We start from the raw sequence: 24,466 nt of genomic DNA on the forward strand, positions 1-24,466 counted from the left end.
GTGACTGCATGACATTAATCACTCAGCCAAGGACTGAAAGTGACTCATGAATAGGTCTTCCAGCAAGACAATAACCCAAATCATACAGGAAGAAGTACAGTAAAGTCATGGAGCACCTTAACCACTGTCTGGGTCTTAGTCCAACAGAAAACCTATAGAGAGAAATGAAGCTCTGTGGTTTCCAAGCAACAACCTTTGAACTAAAAGATTATGAGAAGATCTGAAAAGAGGAGAGGTAGATGTATGCAAACCGCAGGACAAACTGCATGAAATATTTGACAGCTTTGCTTGCCAAGAAAGAGTATTCCACCAAGTGTAAAGTCTTATTTTAAATAGCAGTGTCAAAGATGCATTATATAATCATGTTTTCTTTGTTTTGGCATTCTTAGTATTTGAAAGACTGATTTCAGATATTTTAGCACAAACTAAGACTATTTTTAGATTATTGCTGTTTACAGATATATAGATACATGTAGTTTAGTTGAAGTTTAGTTTTGACTTTTAACTCAATTAAATGCTCATTATTTATTCCTAGCAGGTGTATATGACGTGATGGAGGTGTTGTATCAGCTTGATATAATAATGCTTGATTTTATTCTTTTCAACACTTACAAAATAAAACAATAATAACAAAACCAGATCTGTGAAAAATGAAACAGAACGACGAGTAAGTTTAAATACTTTTATTGTTGTTTCACCTCATTGGGGGCTTAGATTACAACACAAGAGAACCAGGTGATACTAAGTCAGTATAAAAATAAATTAAGGCAAAAATAATACAAAATTCCCTTTTGTGAGACCTGAGCTAACGTAGACTCTGTCTCTGTCATATAATTCGATACGACAATGACAGTAAGATGTGCATTCACAATAAGTTATTATTAAATAGAAGACTTCTGACAATAGGACAATACATTGGAACAACAGAAGAAAAAATATTGCTACTACAAATGAAGATGAAGATGCATGGAAATGTAGCAGTCGTTACTGATATTATCTCGCTGAGATAGTTCTAATGAGCATGGTCAGGAAGGTTTATCTTTACTATTCCTACAGTTTCATGATTTACATTCTCCATGATTTGCATGGATTTTTTGTAATGAACAGCCCAAGCAGATTATAGAATGTCACAGTGGTAATAACCAAATGCTGTAAGGAAAACTGCTCATTTTCTTAAGGATATAAAGGCCTTACTATAAATTAAGACTACGTCAAAGAGATAATCTAGCTATTCATACTATGTTCTATGATTTTAAGATGTTGTTTCCCAGTTACTTAATTTAATTTCCAGAATGTCTTACATGTTATTCTATTATTGCCAACACTGTAGTCTAGAATTACAGACAAATAGTCTGGAGAATTAACCCTACAATTGTTCACAGCTGCTAACATGTGGCTTTTTCCTCTTCACATTTGCTTCACCCTCTGCTGCAGGAGAGCCAGTTGCTGGGCTACCTCATTGGGCAGGTCAGCGTTCACCTGTGTGGTGAAGTATTTCCTGATCTCATCCACCTCCCTCTGCCAGAATTCCTGATCCAGGGAGAACAGCTCATCCAGGTCCACATGTCCCTGAAGGCCCTGGAGATTTAGGGAGTCTCTACAAGGCAGGTAGCCCACTGCTGATGGCATGGCGCCCTCCTCGCCATTCACCCGTCTGAACATCCAGTCCAGAACGCGGATATTTTCACCAAACCCGGGCCAAAGAAAGCCGGCAGTGGGGCTCTTGCGGAACCAGTTGACATGGAAGATCTTAGGAAGCTTGGCACCGGGGCGATCAGCCATGCTCAGCCAGTGAGAGAGATACTGGCCAAAGTTGTAGCCAAAGAAGGGGCGCATAGCGAAGGGGTCATGCATTATTACTTTGCCTGGAAGAAAAAGTAATTAGAGAGTTGTCAGTACACTGTATGTTAACGTGAATGACATTCATGTGTTATTTGTTGTCATTCAAGAATTCTGAAAGTGGTTTTTTCTTTGCAGAATTTCAGATTAAATTGTCGCTAGTCTAAAACAATTTGTAGAATATTAGGCAAAAGTCAAAATGATCATCTAAGAAACTCCTTAAACATCCACTGATTGTCTTTCATACCAAAAAAGGACACTATCGTATGCTGACCTTTGTGTTCGGCTGCAGCAGTGGCCTCTGACCTCATGGCAGCGCCAACAAACACACCATGCTGCCAGTCAAAAGCTTCATACACAAGGGGAACACCTGAAAATAAGCAGATTCATTATCCAGTTATTTTCTGAGAAGTATTTATGTATTATTTTTATTTCATGTATTTAATCAAAGGGCAACTGGTGTATTCATTTCCATCTTTTGTAGTCTCTTCTCACCTTCTGGTCTACGCCCACCAAAAATGATGGCCTCTATTGGCACTCCCTCTGGAGACTCCCACTGTGGGTCAATAATGGGACACTGTCTTGCCGGAGTGCAAAAACGAGAATTGGGATGAGCACAGGGCTCGCCTACGAAGAAGAAGAAGAAAAAAGAAAGAAACTAAGAACTTTTTACTTTTATGACACTCACACACTTCTTCTCAGTTTTAAAGTATATGATCTTTCTGTTATTTATCCCTATTTTTTATAATATAATCTTGTACTCTGAAATTATTTGGGTCTAACAATTAAAGATTAAAAGCTTTTTTTCTTGTTATGAGACATTTGAAAATTGCTTTCGTTACACTTCTGTTTCCACCTTAAATACTGGTTTTAAATCTTAGACATCTTGTAGTCTTGCTTCTTTTTCTTCTTTTGTGAGCTGTTGCTTAAAATCAAAGAGCTGCTTACCATCTTCTGAGCGCCAAGGTTTGTTCTTCCAGGATGTGATGGTAACTCTCTCGGGCAGTGACTGGTCCATTCCCTCCCAGTACACACCACCGTCACTTGTCTCTGCAACATTTGTGAATATGGTGTTCTTGATGATTGTTGCCATTGCATTGGGGTTGGTCTTGGCTGAGGTGCCGGGTGCAACGCCAAAAAAGCCATTCTCTGGGTTAATGGCTCTGAGGTTTCCTACAACCAGGGTGAACACACAAATTAGAAATGTTAAAGTCCGCTGTACTGGATTTATGACATTTTTGACATTTGTACATCCTTGAAGACCTTTAAAAAGACATCCTTCCTTTACCTTGGTCATCAAACTTCATCCATGCAATGTCATCTCCCACACATTCAACCTTCCAACCAGGCAGCGTGGGGCAGAGCATGGCCAGGTTTGTTTTTCCACAGGCGCTGGGGAAGGCTGCTGCCATGTACTTCTTCTCTCCAGCAGGGTTGGTGACGCCCAGGATCTGAACACAGGAAATATTTGAGATAAGATAAGATAAAACTTTATTAATCCCTCGGGTGGGTTCCTCTGGGAAATTCGGAAATTTAGTTTGATGAAAATGAACAGAATGTGGATGAATCCAAAATTTAAGTGACAGTCTCATTTTCATTTCTTACCAGCATATGTTCGGCCAGCCAGCCTTCCTCTTTAGCAATGCGTGAGGCAATGCGAAGGGCAAAACACTTCTTTCCCAGCAAAGAGTTTCCTCCGTAACCACTTCCAAATGAGATAATTTGTCGGCGGTCTGGGATGTGAGCGACTAGTGTCAGCTCAGGGTTGCAGGGCCAGTTATTCACCAGAGGCTCTGAAAGACAAATTAGTACATTTGTTCATTTCAGTGGTCTATTAGCAGTTTTGTGGCAAAAGCGCTATTGTGTAACTAAAATATAAGTGAAAATATTATTGAGCAACAGTAATCAGAGGAGTAACTGATTCATACTCATAGTAAAACAGTAGCAATATCCAGTAGTCCTCCATATTGCTACTGTGCCCCCCCCCCCCCCCCCCCCCGTATAGCTGCAAGAGAATGAGTCGATCAGTTTTTGACATACTTTTGAGTGGCAGAGGACAGCCGACAGAGTGCAGACAGCGGACAAATTCTCCAGTCCCCAGGGCGGTCAGAACAGCTTTCCCCATACGAGTCATCACCCTCATACTGGCCACCACGTAGGGAGAGTCTGTCAGCTGTACTCCAATCTTAGAGAGAGGGGAACCTACTGGACCCATGCTGAAGGGAATCACGTACATGGTCCTACCTGAGGATAGATACAGACAGGGATGTTCTTATTATTATGTTATTTCAATATTATTTTAAGGTTTTTGGTATTTGAGACATTCAGACAGTCAGGAAAAGAAGAAAATTTGCCTCCAGCTCATTTAAACACTTTAAAGGCAGTGTAACTTGTAAAAATAATCTCCGATAGTGTTTCTTCTTTCTAAAAAGTACCTGCTGCACTGTGGATATACTTGTCTAGATTCTCAATGCGGTCCCGGAAAGGGGAAAAAATGTATTCATTTAGTCAGTGAGTGTACTATTGATGAGTGAAAACTTTTGATTTCTCAAGTTTTTCTAGTCCTATATTTGAGTTAAGAACTGATAGCATTTATGAAACACGTTCGTCTCTGGTACCTCTCATGCAGCCGGGGAACCGCTGAGCCATGGCTTTGTCGAACTCTTCTGGGGGCATCCAGCGGCCCAGCTGGCTGATTCCACCTCCTAGTGGAGTGGGCACTGTGTCCTTCTGTTCCTGGGTAACAATAACTGTCTTACTCTCCACACGAGCCACATCCCTCGGGTCCGTTCTGGCCAACCAGCTGCAGGAAGAGGGAGAAGAAAAGGAAGTGCACAAATATTGAAAACTTTAGGACTTTTGTTTTAAATTTTAATTTGTTGTACTTTATTTTAAAGTAGGCAACGATTTTAAAATCTCCTAAAGCAGCCACAAATCAATATAATAATAATCAATATGTCTTCTTGATATCAGCTGGTAAAATTGAATGGTGTGATTGAGCTACCTAGACCTACTGGTTTGTCAAGAAGTAGAAATTTTCCAGGCATGTTTTATATTTAAACAGCTGCTGATGACAGAATGATGTGTGTTGTAATTATCAACAGCAACAACCCTGGGCATCTCCCAGCTGCACCAAAGCACCACTGTCCCAGCTACAAAAACAATCCAAGCTATATTCAAGAAATTTAAAGCTATCGTTAGCAATAATTTCTTCTGTTTTTCAATTTGAAACCCTCACTCACATAAAAAAATAACTAACTAAATAACTAAATAAGTCTCTTAAAAAAAGAAAGCCTTCCATAAACCACTGAGTGTAACAAACATACCAGTTCTCATATTTGGTGAGCTTCTTGATCATCCCCTGTTCCTCCAGCTGGGTCAGGATGGCAAGGTTCTCCTCGTCTGAGCCATCACAGATGTGAATGGACTCTGGCTGGCACAGGGTCATATTGGTCTCCAAAAACTCCCTTACAGCTGGACTGAGGGCACTGAGATCACCCTGCAGGATCCTGGGACCACTCTGGTTCTGGGACGGGATCTGAGGAGGCATGGTGAAGGTTCTGGAGAGAGCGTGAGCTGATAGACTGAGGGGAAAAGGTGACAGGAAGTCTGGAAAGAAAGATTTAAGTGGGGGTGTGAAAAGGAAAGGGGAAAAAGGAAGATGGTAGAAGAATGTTGGAATTGAATAATATGGGTGAATAATATGGTGACAAGGAAGAGGAAAAATATAAAAGGAGGATAAAGTTTTGGAAATAAAGACAAAAATGAGGACAGACCAAGAAGAATGAAAAAAAAAAAAGAATGAAGCAGAAAAATGGTCAAGGTGGAGTAAAATTTGGGATAAAAGAGAGTCATGGGGGGGGAAAAGAATTTTAAAAAAGTCAGTTTTGTGCATACATATTCTCAAAAAAAAAGTGCTCCACTGCTGCAACATCAAGAAATCAAACTCTGGGTGATGCAACAGCATCCTTGTGCAGATACCTCTCATTCTGCAGTGATCCTCACATTACTTTGCCTCATATTATTTTACCCTCCTCACTTTAAACATGAGCCCCACTGAAAAGAAAGAGCAGTAGGTTACCTTCAGTAGTTTGCCTGGAGTGCAGAGCCTTTAGCTTGGTCTCATCTGCTGAGGTGTCCCTGTTGCCTGTTTGCAGGAGAGTTGAGGACTGTTTCTCCTTCTTGGTCAGTTGTATCTCCTATGGAGAGCTTTGTCCTTTTTATACCCTGGGACGTCTCGCAAGACAAGGGAGGGAGTGGGGAGGGGTGGTTTAGAATGGGGGAGGGAGAGGGTGAGGAGGTGTGTCAGGAAGGGTGGTGGTGGTGGGGGGGTGGCCCTTGCGTTAGCTGGGTGAACCTGTTGTTCCCTGCAGATGTGAAAAACACAGTGTGCAACAGGCTGCTGGTGAATCATTACTCAGCAGCAGCACGTAATGTCGTCTTTGAATAACCGGTTCCCTCCGCCGCTGATCGCTGATAGCTGGCTCAGATATGAAAGAGAGGCAGGTAGCTATGCTTTCACTGCTGTGGCTGTCTCTCCCTCTGTCTCTCTTTCTGAGTAACACATGTTTTTGGAGGGAAAACTCAAGGGGAGACCGCCTGGACAAATGCATTTTTCTTTTAGAATGATAACAGTTCGTCTCTTACCATCCAATCAAAAAGAAGGCTGAGACAATAGCACAAGATTTCAATCTTAAAATTCTGAAATAAACAGTAATATATGCTCACATAGTTTTCAGCATTTTGTAGTGTAAAATAGACTTTTGCCCTGAAGCAGCAAAGCAAATCCAATTGATATAGTCTCTGATTCAGGCTGCCGCTGCCAGTGTGGTAACCTCCTGTGACGATTGCAGCAGTTGAACTTTGGCCTACTTTACTCAATGATGTAAGTTCAGGGTTCAGTGTTGCCAGAACTATGTGTGACGGGGGCTCCTTGGCTGGCCTCCTTTTATTGGCTGTCAGGCGAAGGCTTGCCTTTGTGGGATCAATGGTGGGTCACTGGAACATGCGCCCGTGTGCGCAGTTCAGAGGAACTGCTGAATAAAGTCATCAACACTTAATGATAAGAGGTAAAAGCACATGTTGGAGATAAGCTCAAGGCATTTGTAAAAGTTGTAGCAACAGTTAAAGAAGTAATAAAGGCATATGTTTCAGCATAATTTTAATGACTGTCCAATTGCCACATGACAGAACGGCAGCTCTCCATGAGCTGGAGGGTTTTCTTCATTCTGCTACTTAAGACACTGGTATGCTACATGTCTTTAGGAATAAACTGCGTTTTAATGCACCCTCTTTTTCAAGTTAAGTTTACTTTTGAGCTTTAGTAACAAAAAGAGGTTTAAAAACATATGATCAAAACCAGAGTTGCACAAATGAATGCAAATTAAACTAAATTATTCAAAGGTCAAAAGTCGTTATTTGTAAAGGAAGGGAACAAATCTGAAAAATTGTGAAATATCTGAGAAGCAACTGTGACTGTGTAACATGTGGGAAATGGGAGAAGCTTTGTTTTGTTAATAATAATAATATATTCTTTTAAAGTATTGAATATTCTAGTCCATTAGTAATTTTTCAGCTAAGGTTTTCTAATATTTCATTAAAGTGTGGTAAACAACGCAAAATGGACAGATCACAAATCAAAGAAAAATCACTGATATACTTTTACTTATTACTTATTACTTATACATGTGGCAGACGTTTCAAATGATGAGGAGCTATAACAGCTTGTTTCAAACAGAGGATGAACTGAGGGGCTACAGTAAATCATACAAAACAGCATAAACATATAAATTTGGAAACGATAGGGCGCATTCAAATTAAGGGATGTGGGAAAGTATCAGCAAAGGTCCACTACAAGTACAGTTTCTGGAATTGATTTCTCCAAATCAAATTTCAGTGAGCCCTCATTCCCTATGGATGAGGGCATTATTGTCCTGGAAAAGACCACTCCCATCAGTATAGATGTGTTTGCAAATGTTATTACTCAGAACCACTTTGCATTGATTTGCACAGTTCCTTTCCTGTAAGGCAGGGGTGTCAAACATAAACTGAGATCTACTGTTAAAATTGCACTTCTTTATATTATTTAAAGACATCTCATGTAGTTACACACTGACAGAAAGTAGAGTTTCACTCAGCTTGATTATTCTGAATCCAAAATGAATGATGTTAAAACGACCCAATGGCACATAGGACAACTTTGTACAACAGGTCTCATTATCCTCATTGCCAGCCAGGAGTGAGATTTGGAAAAAAATATTGCATTTTTACTTTAATTTAATATAATCTATGAATTATAACAAAATTTTAGCTTGAAGTAGAAAAACAACATCTCTGAAATGTCTGCATCTGTATTAGACTGACTAACAAAAAGCACCAGAAGGCTCTACAGTAACTGTGCTACAGTTCAAAAAGGTAACAGTTGGTAGGCAATGATATAGCTTGGTCACAGTACAGGGACAAGCTTAATAACAGTGACAATAAGACTGGCTTGGATTGTTTGCAGTGTACACAGGTTCAGCTTGTATAAGTGTGCAGTCTCATAGGAGTTTAATCCTGTGAATAATTAATAACAGCTTATGAGTCTAAAGCTTGTAAAACCACCTTTAGCACCAATGATTAGAAGTAATAATTTTCTTCATGACTTTAGCAGTCTCTCACAACACTGAATTCTGAAGTTTGTGGGCATTCATTTCTGCACGGCTCTTTTAAGGTCCAGACACAGCATTCTGTTGTAGATTTGCTGGTCTTCTTCGGATTGTTGTCCTAACTAAACATTAGCTGTTGGACAGATGGTCTCAGATTTGATTTTCTGCAATACTTCATGGTTGACTCAATGACCACAAGGGGCTATGATTTCTATGTAGTATGGCTACAGATCTTGCCCCAATCTTCACCTTTTCGCCACCCTACTGACAGATGCTGGTGGTGATACGCTAATATGCTATTATTTTTGTGGCTGTGCATTATGTCCAAACCTGTCCACTTTGATCCAAAAGATATTGTTCCAGAACCTTTGCAAACTGCAGATTGGTAATACATTTAAACAAGATGTATTTGTTTAATATTTGTTAATTTGTAATATTATGAACGTTAACATGACCTGTAAGGTTTGAGGTGTAGCTCTTGGGTTTTTTGCAGTTTGACCATTAAGCATTGCACCATCTGACCTTGATCAGTTAATCAAGCACATTTGATTAGCTCTACAGACCCTATAGAGTCCTGTGAAAAATTATTGCAACAATTTGTTAAACTAATAAAGTATAATTGTACTTGTACTGGTAGTAGCTCTAGTATTAACCCACTTTCCTCCTACAGAAGGAGTACCATCATCATTGATAGGAAAAGGCAAGTAGTAGTGGTTATAGCAATTGTAGCTAAACTTAGTACTTGTTGTAGTACTGATAGGAGTGGAGTGCTACTTTTAGTGTAGATATTGTCTCTAAATATAACTGAATGCATGATAGTGTTGCAATTAAGGGGGGATATTTTCCTGAACATGGTTTGTGGAGCCAAGTGGACAAATGTCAGTACATCTGAGCAGTTATATAGAAACAGCAGTGAACAGGAGTAACCTCACACAGGGTCCGACTGAAGGTTGAAGACAACAAGATGTAATAAAAAGGAAACTCCTCGACAATGGCCCTTAAAGTTGTGTAACACCTGCAGCTCAAGTGTTTCATGAACAATATGTTCAGTTATTCAAGAACTGTCAGCTGTCATAAAACAAAAATACCCAGAGGATCTTCAACTTTAATGACGCTCATATTATCAGCACAGCTCAAACCGAATGGAATCTGAACAAAACTGCAGCAACGGGATGTAAGTGAATGGAAGCTAATATTGTCAGATCTTAACAAAACTACATTTTGAACTAATTAAACACAACTCTACTGCATAATATGTTTCTCCTGAGTATTTGTTAACATGTTCATGCTGCGAACTTAAAAAAATGATAATGTGTCAGAACTGCTTCCAGCTTGTGCTATATGCTCCAATAGGTCAAGAAAATCATTTAATGCTGCTTTAACATAATGCAAACAAACATTCATGCATCTTATCTTTTGTATGTGAACAGATGACAGATACTTCTTTAGGATGATAAGTTGTCACCTTGCAACGGGAGCGAAAACTAGTTCATTTACACATCAAGAAATCAATGAGGAACCTGTTTATTCATTTGAAGTGATTTAGGTTTGGGGCTAAATGTTTTCCAGGTCCCTTGTATATATTTGGCTCCTCCTCCATGTTGCCAGATGTTTGCAGTGGGTGATAGGTGCTGCTGCAGGCCTGCAAGTTTGGCATCTTTTATTTCAAAGCTATGGTGTTGTCAGTGTGGAGTTTGGCTTTGTCTTGCTAAAAGCTCACCTTTACAGAAAAATATGTCATCTGGATTTTTGAAGCAGTTATTGCTTTCAAAATATCTTTCTATATAATTTTGTATTAATGGGACCTTCACAGATGTGGAAGTTACCCATACCACCTGTAATAATACACTTCCATATCATCACAGATGCTGGCTTTTCAACTGTGTGCTGGTAACAAGCTTGATGAGCCCTCTCCTCATTAGCTCAGAGGACATGGTGTCAAAAATAACTTCAGATTTTAATTGCTCAGAATAATTTTACCCTTTTCCAAGTCCATTCGGACTGAGCTCAGACCCAGAGTAGATGGCAGCTTTGCTGGATTGTGTCTATGTATGTATTTTTCTTTGCATGGTAGACTTTAATTTGCACTTTGGGCAATAGTGACAAGCTACCCGCTGACAGTGGTCTTCACATGTCTTCCTGAACCCATTGCAGTGCTTTCCTTTACTATTTATTCTGTCAAATAATTTTTAAATATAAGATTTAAATCTTCATTCTATTTCAAACAGTATCCAGAATTATTTTTGTCTTGAGGGGAAGGTCCCAGCTCTTAGGGCAAATGTGACCTCAGAATTTATCTTTGAGGAAAAATTCTCAATACAATAAACAATAGTTTAGTGTAAACTGAAGATGTCCTTTAATACACTACAGATCCCAACCTACCTAAGAGGGCAAAGCTTTCTAAAGCTTTTATCTCCTGATGTATTATTATAGATACAGGGATACCTTCACTGTCAAAATAGTCATTCAATTCAATTCAATTCAATTCCATTTTATTTATATAGCGCCAAATCACAACAAAAGTCGCCTCAAGGCGCTTTATATTGTACAGTATATCCTATAATAATAGATACAGAGAAAAACCCAACAATTATATGACCCCCTATGAACAAGCACTTTGGCGACAGTGGGAAGGAAAAACTCCCTTTTAACAGGAAGAAACCTCCGGCAGAACCAGGCTCAGGGAGGGGCGGCCATCTGCTGCGACCGGTTGGGGTGAGAGAAGGAAGACAGGATAAAGACATGCTGTGGAAGAGAGACAGATGTTAATAACAGGTACGATTCAATGCAGAGAGGTCTGTTAACACATAGTGAGCGAGAAAGGTGACTGGAAAGGAAAAACTCAATGCATCATGGGAATCCCCCCGGCAGCCTACGTCTATTGCAGCATAACTAAGGGAGGATTCAGGGTCACCTGGTTCAGCCCTAACTATATGCTTTAGCAAAAAGGAAAGTTTTAAGCCTAATCTTAAAAGTAGAGATAGTGTCTGTCTCCCGAATCCAAACTGGGAGCTGGTTCCACAGAAGAGGGGCCTGAAAACTGAAGGCTCTGCCTCCCATTCTACTTTTAAATACTCTGGGAACAACAAGTAGGCCTGCTTTGCCTGCACTGAGGAACAAATTGCAGTCATAAAAACTGCAATTTGTTTCTCACTGATTATGAAGCACTTCATTGAACACATTAGTCAAACAAGTCTAATTAACCAATAAATGTATATAAATACTCGAATTTTAGACAGATGAATTTTAAATACTGCAGAGTGGAATATCATAAATGGAAACTGCCACAGTGAGATGAGAAAAGCTTCAGGCAATGGCCATTTATGATTCATGACTAGCTGGTTCCATCACATCGAGGTAAACTTTACCATTAACAGCTTGGCTCAAGATGATTAATCCCTTCCTTATGAAGGAAAAAAAACTCTGTATATGGCTGGTCTAGGTTTCCAGCATTTAATAGCTACGAGTGCTGCTGCACTGACATTTATAGACTGTCACAATTCACCACTGGTTTATACAGTGACAAACATGGTAGGTTTAAGTGAGTAATGTGAGTAATGTCAGAACTTACAATACCTTTGGAGTGACATAGAGACAGAGACAGAGAGAGAGAGAGAGAGAGAGAGAGAAAGAGAGAGAGAAGCAGTCTGTTTATGAGCTTTCTGGGACAAGAACACTGATAGTGCTGCACCGACTGTATTCATCAATAACAGCGACTTGGTGAACAGCTGACACTGTTATTTTTCAGAGGTCTCTGTGTGTCTCTGACCAGTGCCTGTACAATGTTTTAAATAAATGAGAGACCTTTATTTTCTAACTCATTTCCTCACCTTGCAAAACAAATGCATGTTCAGCAGATCACCGTTTCACTTTACAGTACCTGGTTTCTGTTTTTGCTCAAGTTAGAAGCCAGCAACAAAACTTGGGTGGAAAGGATGAAAAGGCTGTGATTGTGGAAAATTTCTTTCTTTATAATCAAAAACTCAGATGTTTTGTGCCACTATCAGCATGAGGTGGCTGGGTTGCTTACAAGTGCAAACATCACTGAACACAATGTCTTTGAGCTATTATGTCATCATCTATGCAACAAGAGTATACAGTGTATATATCATGGAAACATTCACTAACAGGGAAAATTGGCACAAACAGATATGCTATCTCCAGTTTTGCCTGTGGTGTGGTTGGCAGCGTGCTAACTGGTGAAGACAGTCAACACCTCATATCAGATATCCTGCTCACATTTGCCATGTGTTCCACCAAAATGAGAGACTGCAGGTTGTTTAGGTGCTTTTCTACTATTAGCAAAGATCTACACTAACAAAGCAAAAATAAATTAATAAATGTCCCAGTTTTTAACTCTAGCCCTGCAGTAGACTGGGTGTTCCCTGCCTTTCGATCTATGGAAACTGAGAGGCCTCCAACCCTGAATAACACAAGGGGTTAGAAAAACAGCTGGCTGGTTTAACTAATATATGTGTGTGTATATATATATATAGTTAATATATGTCACTGAGTGGTGAGAGAATGAAAGTGATTGAATAGTTTTATCTGTAAAGAAAGAAGGTCCAGATAAGGCAGGATGGATTTATGAGCTACAGACAGCTAATCAGTTGAAAAGACCAGTGACTTAAAGATCAAATCAAATACCTTCTGATGGCTGAGCACTGCAGCATTGCTGCAGGAATAGCAAATGAGCTAAAAAGAGAAAATGAACAAAAACTGCAAAGACCAAAGTGAAAAAGGTGAGTTTTCCTAATAAACATAGCTTACAAAAAGACACATTTACATAGTATTACTACTCGTCCTGCAGTGCAGATATCAGAAGTATTTAGCTGAAATCAGGTACCAAGTAGAATGACCTAAATCAAGCATTTTGATTGCTGGGAATGATGTTTGTATATTTCTGGTGATCAACAAAATGTCTTTTCTGTCTTTTCACCAAAGAGACTACAAAAAAGATACATAATAAATCATTTGTAAAACGCAAGAAAGACCTTTGCAAGTTAAAATTTCTAAAAGGATCTGTTGGGTGGCATGTGTCAAAGGTGTGTCAAAGGTGTGTCAGAGCGTCACCAGAGTGACAGCAGCCGATAGAAAACAGACTGAAATGTGTCATTCAGGCTCAGTCTGAACTGTTCAGTGCGTGAGTCGAACTCTACAGCAAACAGCAGCTGCATCAGAGGGGGTTAAAGTACCAAGTGCACTGACGTAAAGGCACACACCCGATAGCACTGGGGGTCTTTGTTGAGAAAACACTATTTGTCAAAGGTGCAGTAATGAGTGACAACAGAGAAGATTTTGGAAAATATATTCAAATTAAATGGTCATTTCCAGGTATAGAGAAAAGGCCTTCTGTAATGCCTCCTGTATGACTTTGTATTATTTTTGTATGAATTTGTAGTGAGGGTGTCAAGCATACTGGCCTCAGACCAGAGTCAAGCAGCTACAGGGTTGATTTCAGCCCATTGGATGGCTTAGCAAAGTGGGACCCTGTCCTGGACCTCTGATTTACTTCTTTGGAATTATGAGATACTTATGTTCAAGTTCTTGAGTGCCTTTAAACTTCGTTATTTCTATTTCTTGGTCCTTGTTTGATTATGTTAGTTCCTCTTTTCCCTGTCCAGTCTGTGCCAGTCTCATCTTTGTCTTGCACAATGTATCCCTTCCTGTTCCCATAATTATCTGTGTTTTATCCTTCTGTCTCCCCCTCTTTCCCGTCTCTGTCTTAAGTTTGTATGTCTTAGTCACTTCCTATTTTATTTTGACAGTTCCTTGTCTTGTGTGAATCACGCTCAGTTTTGTTTCCCCTGTTTCGTCAGTTAGATTTTGTTCAGCTGAGTTCACAGGTGTGTTCACACTGCCCACAATTCCCTCCTGTGTATATATTATCTGCTTTCGGTTCTTTGTAGTCTCCACTCAGATGGTGTGTGAATGGCTGTCTATTAAGCCTTAAGTCAGTTTTGATATTTCGATATTACATCATCATTTCGAAAATTAAATGTTGTCTTTACATACTTTAATATTTATTTTGATTTTATAGTAAACTGCTATTAAGGTCATTTAATTGTTGCATTTTATTTCAGCTGTTGGGCCTTGAATCTTTCCTCCTTGATGGTGTGGTGGATGCCATAAGCTGCTGCTGCTGCTTATTTTTGGTGTCTCCTTTCAGAATCAGGCTGTGTAATACTAACTGTGTTAGTGCAGATGGTTGCATGTGGCTGTCCGGGCAGAACACATTTAGGACTGAACACCCTGCTCTTTCTCTGTCTCCCTCCATTACTTCTCCACTTCTTCTTACTTTTTTAGACCACACAATACTGCGCATTCAAGCGGCCACTCACTTAGCTTAACCTTTAGCTGTCTTGTTACAAATTCTGTTAGCAAATATGATTTCCCACTGCATTTCTTTTGTTCTGGTATAAGGCTGGCAGAGTCTGTAATTGCAAAAAGGAGAAAAAAAAGACATTGCATTCTCAAAAGGTAAGAGAGATGATTGTTGCAGTACTGTAAATTTAGCTGCAGTGATGAAAAAAAGGTTATTTGTTTCATTAGAAATCTCCCACTTTGTGATGTTAGCTGTCTTATAAGTTCATGACTTTGAATGATAAGTTCATTCAAAGTTACAATCAGAAAAATCACCATGATTTTTTTATGTCGTTTAATTTTCGTCTTAGAAATTTCCAGTTAACCTAATCCCACTAACTGCGTGTCTTTGTACTACGGGAGGAAGCCTGGAGTACCTGGAGACAACCCACGCAGACACAGGGAGAACATGCAAACTCCCAAAGGTTAGTAAAAACAAATGATTTACTAACAGCATATCTTTGTAATGAAGTATTGGAAGTAGATTTGGTGTCTGCAGTGAATATTTGGTCCACATAATGAATATTTGGTCCATATAATGACATATATTAGAACCATATAAGGACATTGCATCAGTAATGTGAAATCTAAATTTATTTATTTTTAATGTAAATTTGATAACCTGATGTGGATGAGTCAAAATAATTCGCTCCACCAATGACTCATTGGTCTAGAATTCAAAAGTGGAAAATATTAATGAACAGAAACACATATGAGAGAGGACAGATGAAAAATAAGCATCAATAGATTATAAGGTTGCAACTATTTTAAGGACTCATATGAAACTGCATTAAATGCTGATCTGCTTTCTTAATTGTTCCATGTCTAATCTCTTGATGGTTTGTGGATCAGTTTCCCATAACTGTTCTTGTACTCGAGAGTTTGGTGAACTTTGTATCATCAAAACAGAGCTTTACACTAGACAGGCAATCAGCATACCCACATTTAAGAAGTATATATTTTAGCTCTAGTATATATAGAACTGAACTTAAAGCAGTATATACTTTAGTATACTGCAAGTTTAGTATTCTTTATATACAAAAAGAGTGCAGTTTTAAACAGCTGAAGTAAGCCAAACGTTTGCACTGAGGAAGCATTATGCTCCTTGTTATTTTTAGAATTCACTAAAACATGTGAGATGTGAAAACTGAGATGAAGGGCTTCTTAGTCAAAGTCAGAATCCAAAAACTGAGCCCTGGTGCATAAAGCGCAAAAGAGAGAGCTAAAACCATGAGATAAATAAAAAGTTGGTCTTACTTTTTGAAAGGTCAGCAGTGACATCTGGTGGCCTTAAATAGGAGTTGCGCATTTTAAGAGAATCACTGGTTTTAATCAATGGATAAAAGGAGGCTTGCATAACTTACAAAAAGAGTCATTTCTTCAGAACACTAGGCCTAAATAAAGTCACTACCTCATATCACAGATTTACTCATTGTTTTCCAATAGATCAATATCTCTGTTTTCAGTGAGTATGAATTTCATTTGTAGACCTATAGACCTGTTATTGTATCCAAAAACTGCAGAAAAATCATTTGCACCATTTGTTTCTGCTCTGCTCAAGCAGAGATCTAATACAGAGACTAACCAGACATGTACCTCAGAGCAGGCAGATATTGAGGGAACTTTTATTTGACTTTTTATGGGGATGAATCTTCTATTGGGGATGAAAACAGAAGCCATTTATATGGATACACCGTAATAAAATGGGAATGGTTGGTGATATTAAAGTCCTGTTTATGGCACATTAGTATATGTGAGGGGGCAAACTCCTCAAGATGTCTGGTGACCATGGTGGCCATTTAGAAGTCGGCCATCTTGGATACAACTTTTGTTTTTTCAATAGGATGAGGGCCATGTGACACATAAAACTTATTGGTAATGTCACAAGAAAAACAATGGTGTGCGTGGTTTCTCCCGTACTCCATATTATCCATTGTTGATCTACACGTCTCTTGCTCTCACCAATGTCACGACACACACAAGTGCCATAAGACACTCTCACAAACAAAATCACGGTTTTGTAATGCAGTAATGCAGCATGCTTATGGGAAAGTAACATTAATCTAATTACTTTTTTTGCAACAGTAATCTCTTACTTTACACGTTACTTGAAAAAGGTAATCGGATCACAGTAACACGTTACTTTTAACTCGTTACTGCCCATCTTTGCAGGTAAGCATCCTTAATTTTTCTACAGAATGTAGTTTTCTTTAGATTTTACCTTTTCCAGAAATCCATATATCTCATACATCACCAGAAATACATTCTAGAAACTACCAGAGACGGGAAACTGGAGCACCAACAGCAGTTAAACATGAGTTGAATTTAGGGTAATTATCAATACAGGAATGACAACAATCTACTGGAAAGCCAGTCCTTAAATCCACAGTGCTAGTGAGAAGATGAGCGACAGGCGTGGCAGCTAACCCGAGGATGTTGCAGGAGCCAAGAGGAGGCGAGACACACTTCTGCCCACTTCCCACTTCTCAGAGAGAAAAAGAGGAACAGTCTTTCTTTCAGCTTGACAGCTGTTGCTTTCACATTCTTGTTAGTGTTAATTACAGCTGCTGTGAGAAGTCAAACTGTTTTTCATGATCTGGATTTTTTTTTCACTTGTTCATTATGAGTTTATGATCATGAGTGAGTGACTGTTTGAGGTCAACAAAGAATCCCTGTGAGTGTCTAAACGCAACGTTACAGTTTATAGCAGGTATAAATAGAAAACAAAAATAAATGCACAGACATTTTAAAAAGGGCTCTTTACATTTATTTTCCTCAGCCGGTTGTTTCATTTGTGAAAGTTTTTTAAAACGCTTTTACCGTTGCAAATCGTCGGTGTATAAACAGATTTTAAGGAGAAATGCCTGGAATACTAGATAATGAAACAGCACCAGGTTCAGAGTGAACTGAAAGTGTAAGTGTATCTGAAAGGAAAGAGTCGTTCTCAAACGCCACAGCGGTTGGTTTAAAAACCAGCAACAGGGGTGCCTCATTCTGGTTTCAGCATGACCCACTTCAAGTACTTGCTTCTGTGTTTCTTCTCTTTATTTATGGTTGGTGAGTACTTTTGCTATTTACATGAAGCACATTTTCAAAGGTTACTATATACTACGGGGTATAGTATATAGTACAAGGTTATGACTGTACTGCACTTTATATGCTAACCTTAATATGACCACAAGGTCCAGTGTTTACACAGTGCTGGTGTACATGCTGTACTTTGTGCCATACGTCTTTTACGTTAACATAGTGGATTTATTTGAATGGAAGCAGACTATAAATTTCAGTTGTGTGGCTCTGTGATCACAAACGTTGTTATCACGATTCGTAACACCAGCGCAAGACAGCATTTCTGCTCAGGTCAAGTTCCCCATTTAGATGTTTGAATTTGGGGAAATGAAACAATCTAAAGCTAAATCGAATTGACTCTAGTCTAAGTAAATACATCAACTTTTATACACTGGCCACAAGATTTTTACATGAAGTCTCATTGGTGTGCAGTGTTTTCTTCAGTAATGTTGTCAAAACGCAGTTTGAAAAACTTTAGTTTTAGGTTTAGCACGTATAATGTTTCAGATTGATTTAGCTAATGCTACATTCACATCAGTAACCTCACATGTTCTGTCTATTTTCCTCTACGCAACATTAACCAATTATGTCCTTCTCTTTCCACCCAGTCTGCGTCCATTCTTGTCCATAGTCTCGTTACCTCCCGCCTTGACTATTGTAATTCTCTCTTGCATGGTCTCCCCCAAAAATCCCTCCATAAGCTTTAACTGGTTCAAAACTGCTGTCAGAATCCCTTTCTACCAGCACATCACCCAAATCCTTCAGGAACTTCATTGGCTCCCTGTAAAATTCCCAATAGTGTACAAGCTTCTTCTGCTCTCCTTCAAGGCCCTTCATAACTTTGCTCCTTCTTACCTTTCTGACCTCTTAAGCACTACTTCTTCTAGTTCACATTTCTGTATAGCTGCATATCTCATATTTCTGTATAGTTTTTTTTATTTCATATTCTGTATAGTTTTTCATATTTATATCCTGTTCATAGCCTGTACATAGCTTGTACTCACTACAGCCTGTACATACTTATAGTTATAGCATATTCATAACATACTTCATACCGTGTGCATTATAACATACCTTAATAGACCCATTTCTGTAATATACTCACATATCTATATTATTGCTAATATATATTTGTAATATATCTATATCATGGCTAAAGCACTTCTGGATGGATGCAAACTGCATTTCGTTGCCTTGTACCTGTGACATGTGCAGTGACAATAAAGTTGAATTCTATTCTATTCTATTCTTCTGCCCACTCACTTCGATCTTCTTCTTCTTCTATCTAGCTGGCTTTGCCTTCTTTATGTATTTCAGGGCTATGCGAAGCAGAGCTTTCAGCTGCTCTGCCTGTGGAACTTTCTACCCCCAGATTAAAGAAACAATGGTTCTCTCCCCCATTTTAAATCTCAACTCAAAACCTGAATCAAGATTTAAAATGTGGGAGAGAACCCAAAAATCTGTTCATATCTGCACATTCACCGTGAACTTATTGTTTATTTGATCTTGTGTTTAATTTCATTTATTTTCTTATTGTTCTTCATTTTGTCATTGTTCTATGTGTTTTATTCTATTGTTAAGTGTCCTTAGGTGTCTTGAAAGGTGCTTTTGAATAAAATTAATTATTATTATTACTATTATTACTATTAAAAAGAAGCTTCGCAGTTCACACATTTTGCAAAGCCACACAGAAGGCCAAATCTGACACTTTGTGTTGTCTGTAGCAAAGTCAGGGCTGATTGACTGGCTTTCCTGTTCTTATCTACAGGAATTCATAAAATGAAGAAACAGATACCGTCACATTGGACATTATGTTTACACAAAAGAAGTTTCAATGTGAACATTTTCAAAATGATCAAGTGACTCCGCCTGCAAATTCAAAACTCATTCATTACCAGAGAGCTATGGCGTTATTTTTGTGCCACTATTCTGAGCGCAAGTTAAAAAAAAATTGCAGGTGCAAGTGTTGCATTTTGAGGAGAATTTTAATTTGAGCGACGAAAAGCTAAATTTGAGTGAACAAAAATCATTGCTGGGTGCAAAAAATGTATTTCAGTGTTTGCTATTATCCACACACACACAATAGCAGCCTCTCTCGCTCAGTTTTTGCATTTGCGCTTGCTTGCAATGTGTTGCTCGCGCTCTCAACATTTCTGCCCATGCGCGTTCAGCTCTTTCTGTACACCGTTATATTTGTGCCACAAAACCAGCCAATCACAGACTTGGATGCAAAAAAAAAAATCTGATTGGCTGTTCTTGTCTCCAATCAGCTCGAAATGACGAAATGCAATATCCCAGAATCCATTTCGTCCAAAACTCAAACGAGGCAGTGGCGGAGTTTGAAATATTTCTCTTTCTGGGTCACAAAATAAACTGAATTCATTCCGCACGCAGCAATGAATTTTGTTCACTCAGCTTTTCTTTGCTCAAAATAAATTTCTCCTCAAAATGCAACACTTGCACCTGCATTTATTTTTTTTTACGTGCGCTCAGAATAGTGGCACAAAAATAACGCCATAGAGAGCGCGCTTTAGTTCCTTTTATACTGGCAAAAAAAATCTAAATTTGATTGATGAAAATACTACATTGAACAGAATGTGACCTGGATTTACTTGTCCAACCCAGTGGGACAATACCTGAGCAAATGAGTGAAAAGCAACTTTTGAATCTGCTTTTCAAGAGCACAGCTGCACAAGCTCCCTGCTGAAAGGAGGCCTTATCTTTTCTACATGTGAGGAAGCACTCTTTTGGCTGGAAGCTTTGCTGAGGGTTGAACTACTCTGAGCTTGAAAGTGCAATTAAGGCACAGAAAGACAAATCGGTGTCAATTTTTGATTAACCTTTTCTTTTCCTTTTTAGATTGCTCCATTAATGAAGATGGCTACTTCATGTTTGCTGATTTTTGGTGTGCTGTGCACTCCAGAGACCCGAAGACAGTGGAGTATCTGATCGACTGGTATTTTAACAAAGAGTTTACGATGCAGTACAACAGCACAGTCGGCAACTGGACGGGCCTCACTCCAGCTGGATTAATCACAGCATCTCGGTTTAATGAAGACAGCGCTGACATTCTGCAGAGAAAAGTGGAGAAACAGCTGATATGTGTCGATAATGTTGATGTAGTATTCAACATAACTGTGGAAAACATGGGTGAATATTCAAATACTAGATGTATGCGTTGCTATCAGTAGAGAGAATATTATATATATAAAATACAAACATTTTCTTCCAAATACAAAAAAAATCATGCAATGTGTTACAGTGTTTAATGACAGGAATTATAATGATAAAGAACTAAACCAAAACACTTGGACAATCTTAAACCTTCCTTTTTTGAAATGACCTTTTCTTTAGTATAGGAAGTAAACATATTACTCCTTCCTGTATTTAAAAGGGCTAAATTACCAAACAAATGATCCCAAATTACAGTGCAAGGATCCATTTATGTAGTTTATCATCTTAAAGCAGCAGAACAAATATGGGTGTAATAACCCTCCTATTTTACAATCATTATTGTAACAGTAATACAGCAATTATACTCTAACATTTCAATTGAAGAGCAAAACCCCAAACCGTGAACAGGACTATAAATGATAGCACGAGCCTAAAACTAAACACTTCCATTAGTACTTTATGATTTGCTTGGCCGTGATTCTCCCTTAATACCTTTATTTCAAGTACCTGATAAAAATGTTCAATTTTTCTTTTTTTGCATTTAAAAAAAGAATTAAGTGCATTTTCAAAGACTATTGTTTTAGATTTAATTGTTTCATGACAATTTTGAATTATATCAAACCAGGCATCACATTGCAACATTGTAAGAATCATTGGTTTACAGAATGATGAATTTCATCATTAAAGCTGTTGACCTTCTGATTTCAGCTGCACCCAGCATGACTCTCCAGGAGGGAGACCACACTTCCAGCCATAACACAATACTCGTGTGCAGCATTTATGACTTCTACCCCGAACACATCCTTGTGACTTGGTACCTGAACGGTCAGGAAGTGACTGAGGGTGTGACCATAAGTGAAGTGATGACAAATGGAGACTGTACCTATCAGGTTCACTCTTATCTGGAGTGCACACCTATCCCCAAGGACAGAGTCACCTGTACGGTAGAGCATGTCAGCCTAAAGGAGCCCAAGAGTTCTTACTGGGGTGAGGACAGACAAGATCATTTTAGTCAAAATGCTGTTGATAAATTCAATCATTCTGCACATTAATAGTGTTCTTTTATATATATATATATATATATATATATATATATATATATATATATATATATATATATATATATTTATATTTTAGGGGTGCAACGATATTCGTATCGATATTGAACCGTTCGATACAGTGCTTTCGGTTCGGTACGCATATGTATCGAACAATACAACATTTGTAATTTATTTTATCAATTTTCCTTCCGACGATGCTGTCTGTGTTGAGCGCTCAGTGAATCTGTGTTCGACTACTCCGCCTAGGCTGCACTGTCGAGCGCAGATCCACTGAGCGCTCAACACAGACAGCATAGTCAGAAGGAAGAGTGCAGGGCAAGCTAGCGAGACAGAAGTTAAGCTCTACTTGCAACAGGCAAATTGAACCTCATTCAGATCTGGCGTTTGGAATTATTTTGGTTTTCATGTGACGTATGACCCTGAAGGTAAGCGAGTCATGGACTAAAGTAAAACAGTATGTTGGATGTGCCATGCAATGCTCAATTACATTGGTGTGAACTAGTGTGTTAGCGCAGTTAGCTCGTTAACGTGTTTGCTGTCTAGCCCCATGCACGGAGCGATCGGCGGTAGCTCGTTAAGGAGATTTGCCGTGTTGTGGCGTTAAGGTCATTTCAACGAGATTAACCTGAAAGCACTAGTGGGAACACAACGAATATGACTGCACATTTACGCCGACATCATCCTAGTGCAAAGACAAAAACAACAAGCATGCTACTAACTTTAGCCGAGTCATTTAGACAGCTGTTAGCACATGATTCTCCTTATGCTGCTGAGAATATAGCCCAGAAGAAGCGGATAGTATAGCTTTTATTTTGGAAAGAGCCATTTCTCTGTAATAAACTCTCTTTTCCAAAGATGAGTGATTCCTCAATCAGATACAGGGCTTGCAATATCGCTAGCCCGACGTCCTGGAGCTAGCGATTTTTTCAGTCGGGCTACCAAAATCTATCTCTTCCCTGCCCGTCGGGCTATTGTAGGAAAAATATATGTCAATGCTTTTGCATTCTTTCAGAAATGTAGCTGGGTAATTATGTCATTGGCATCGGTGAGCCACTGTCAATATGTGACATATTGAAGTCGCGTTTGAATTTGCGCTTGTTTTTTTGCTTTCACTTTGCAATCGTGCGAACTGTGTATAGAGAGCGACAGCACTGATCTGTGAGTGATGATAATTTGTGCACCAATTCCTCTGACATCGTCTTATTAATCGTTAGCTTACTATGCAAACATGACGCAGCAAGCTTAAACATGTGAGAGGTTGATCGCGCAGAGAATCGCTGAGCTTATGTGAGTGAGCGTGTAAAAGCATTTCAGTTCTGCTGAGCCAAATAAGACAGGTCAGGGTGAAGAAGTGACAGCCAAAGAAAAGCTTACCACAAAACGGAGAAGTTATGACAAATCAGACTATAAGGCAAAAAGAAAGTGCAGCTTTATGGTTTCATGGACAAAAGAATTTCTGTGGCTGCAATATGATGAGCTAAATAACCAGGGCTGCACATAAGTGGTCCGCAGGTGCGCATTCGCTGTCAAAATAAAAAACACGCACAAGGGTTAGGGTTAAATTTAAATACTGTACTTTTGAGTTAAAATATATATTTATAATTTTAATAAATGACAAATTAAAAATGCATGAACATTTTTTTGTATTGAAAAAATATCGAACCGTGACACCAAAGTATCGAACCGAACCGAACCGTGAATTTTGTGTATCGTTGCACCCCTAATATATATATATATATATATATATATATATATATATATATATATACACATACATACATACATACATACATACATACATATATAAGCACTGTATTATCAATCATTATGAATATGTGTCCTGGTGTTTTGTTGCAGATTCTTCCTTGAAACAGTCCGACGGGAGTTTTCTAACTGGAGGAGTTTGTGCTTTGCTCTTGGGAGCATTAATTTTGTCTTTGGGGCTGATCTATTACAGAAGAAAATCCTCTGATCCAACATTTTTAAATACTCTATAAACTAAATCTACATATAATGATTTAAAAAAACAAAGAGAAAATTAAAATCTCGCCTTTTTTAACTTTATTACAGATATGTTGTTACAGAGTTTTTGTGGGTTTTTTTGTTTTGCTTTGTTTTTTTATTTCTTGTGTGCAGCGCTCTGATGCATTTTTAAGGGAAGTTAAAAAAAAATTAAAAAATAAAGTAAAGATATTATAAGTGATGTAAAAGTACCCTTACTACCCTTAATAGTTATATGTTATGAATTGAATTTTATTTTATTACACACTGAATGATTTTGTGTTATGTCTGTGAAGGTTCTCAGTCATACAG

The 24,466-nt window shown here is 38.6% G+C and overlaps 2 protein-coding genes across 3 annotated transcripts; one reads left to right on the forward strand and one right to left on the reverse strand.

Annotated features, from left to right (window-relative positions):
• Positions 1-668: 668 nt before the first annotated feature.
• Positions 669-6,043, reverse strand: pck1 (phosphoenolpyruvate carboxykinase 1 (soluble)). Its single transcript, XM_026167318.1, has 10 exons — positions 5,921-6,043; positions 5,166-5,448; positions 4,458-4,642; positions 3,880-4,083; positions 3,445-3,632; positions 3,128-3,290; positions 2,788-3,012; positions 2,335-2,466; positions 2,114-2,209; positions 669-1,865 (listed from the first exon to the last, which is right to left on the reverse strand). The coding sequence occupies exons 2-10, from the start codon at positions 5,387-5,389 to the stop codon at positions 1,408-1,410; spliced, it is 1,875 nt and encodes a 624-aa protein (XP_026023103.1). The 5' UTR covers positions 5,390-5,448; positions 5,921-6,043; the 3' UTR covers positions 669-1,407.
• An 8,867-nt stretch (positions 6,044-14,910) lies between these two features.
• LOC113021661 (rano class II histocompatibility antigen, A beta chain-like) lies at positions 14,911-24,155 on the forward strand. 2 transcript variants are annotated; one of them, XM_026166361.1, is made up of 5 exons: positions 14,911-14,966; positions 15,161-15,274; positions 20,778-21,068; positions 21,801-22,079; positions 24,011-24,155. In XM_026166361.1, exons 2-5 carry the CDS (start codon positions 15,259-15,261, stop codon positions 24,148-24,150), a joined length of 726 nt encoding a protein of 241 aa, XP_026022146.1. In that variant the 5' UTR covers positions 14,911-14,966; positions 15,161-15,258; the 3' UTR covers positions 24,151-24,155. The 2 variants fall into 2 exon arrangements, with proteins under 2 accessions (XP_026022146.1, XP_026022145.1); XM_026166360.1 differs by lacking the exons at positions 14,911-14,966; positions 15,161-15,274 and adding an exon at positions 17,855-17,906.
• The last annotated feature ends 311 nt before the right edge of the window (positions 24,156-24,466 follow it).

Source organism: Astatotilapia calliptera, chromosome 5 (genome assembly GCF_900246225.1).
Source record: "Astatotilapia calliptera chromosome 5, fAstCal1.2, whole genome shotgun sequence".
NCBI classification, from domain to species: Eukaryota; Metazoa; Chordata; class Actinopteri; order Cichliformes; family Cichlidae; genus Astatotilapia; species Astatotilapia calliptera.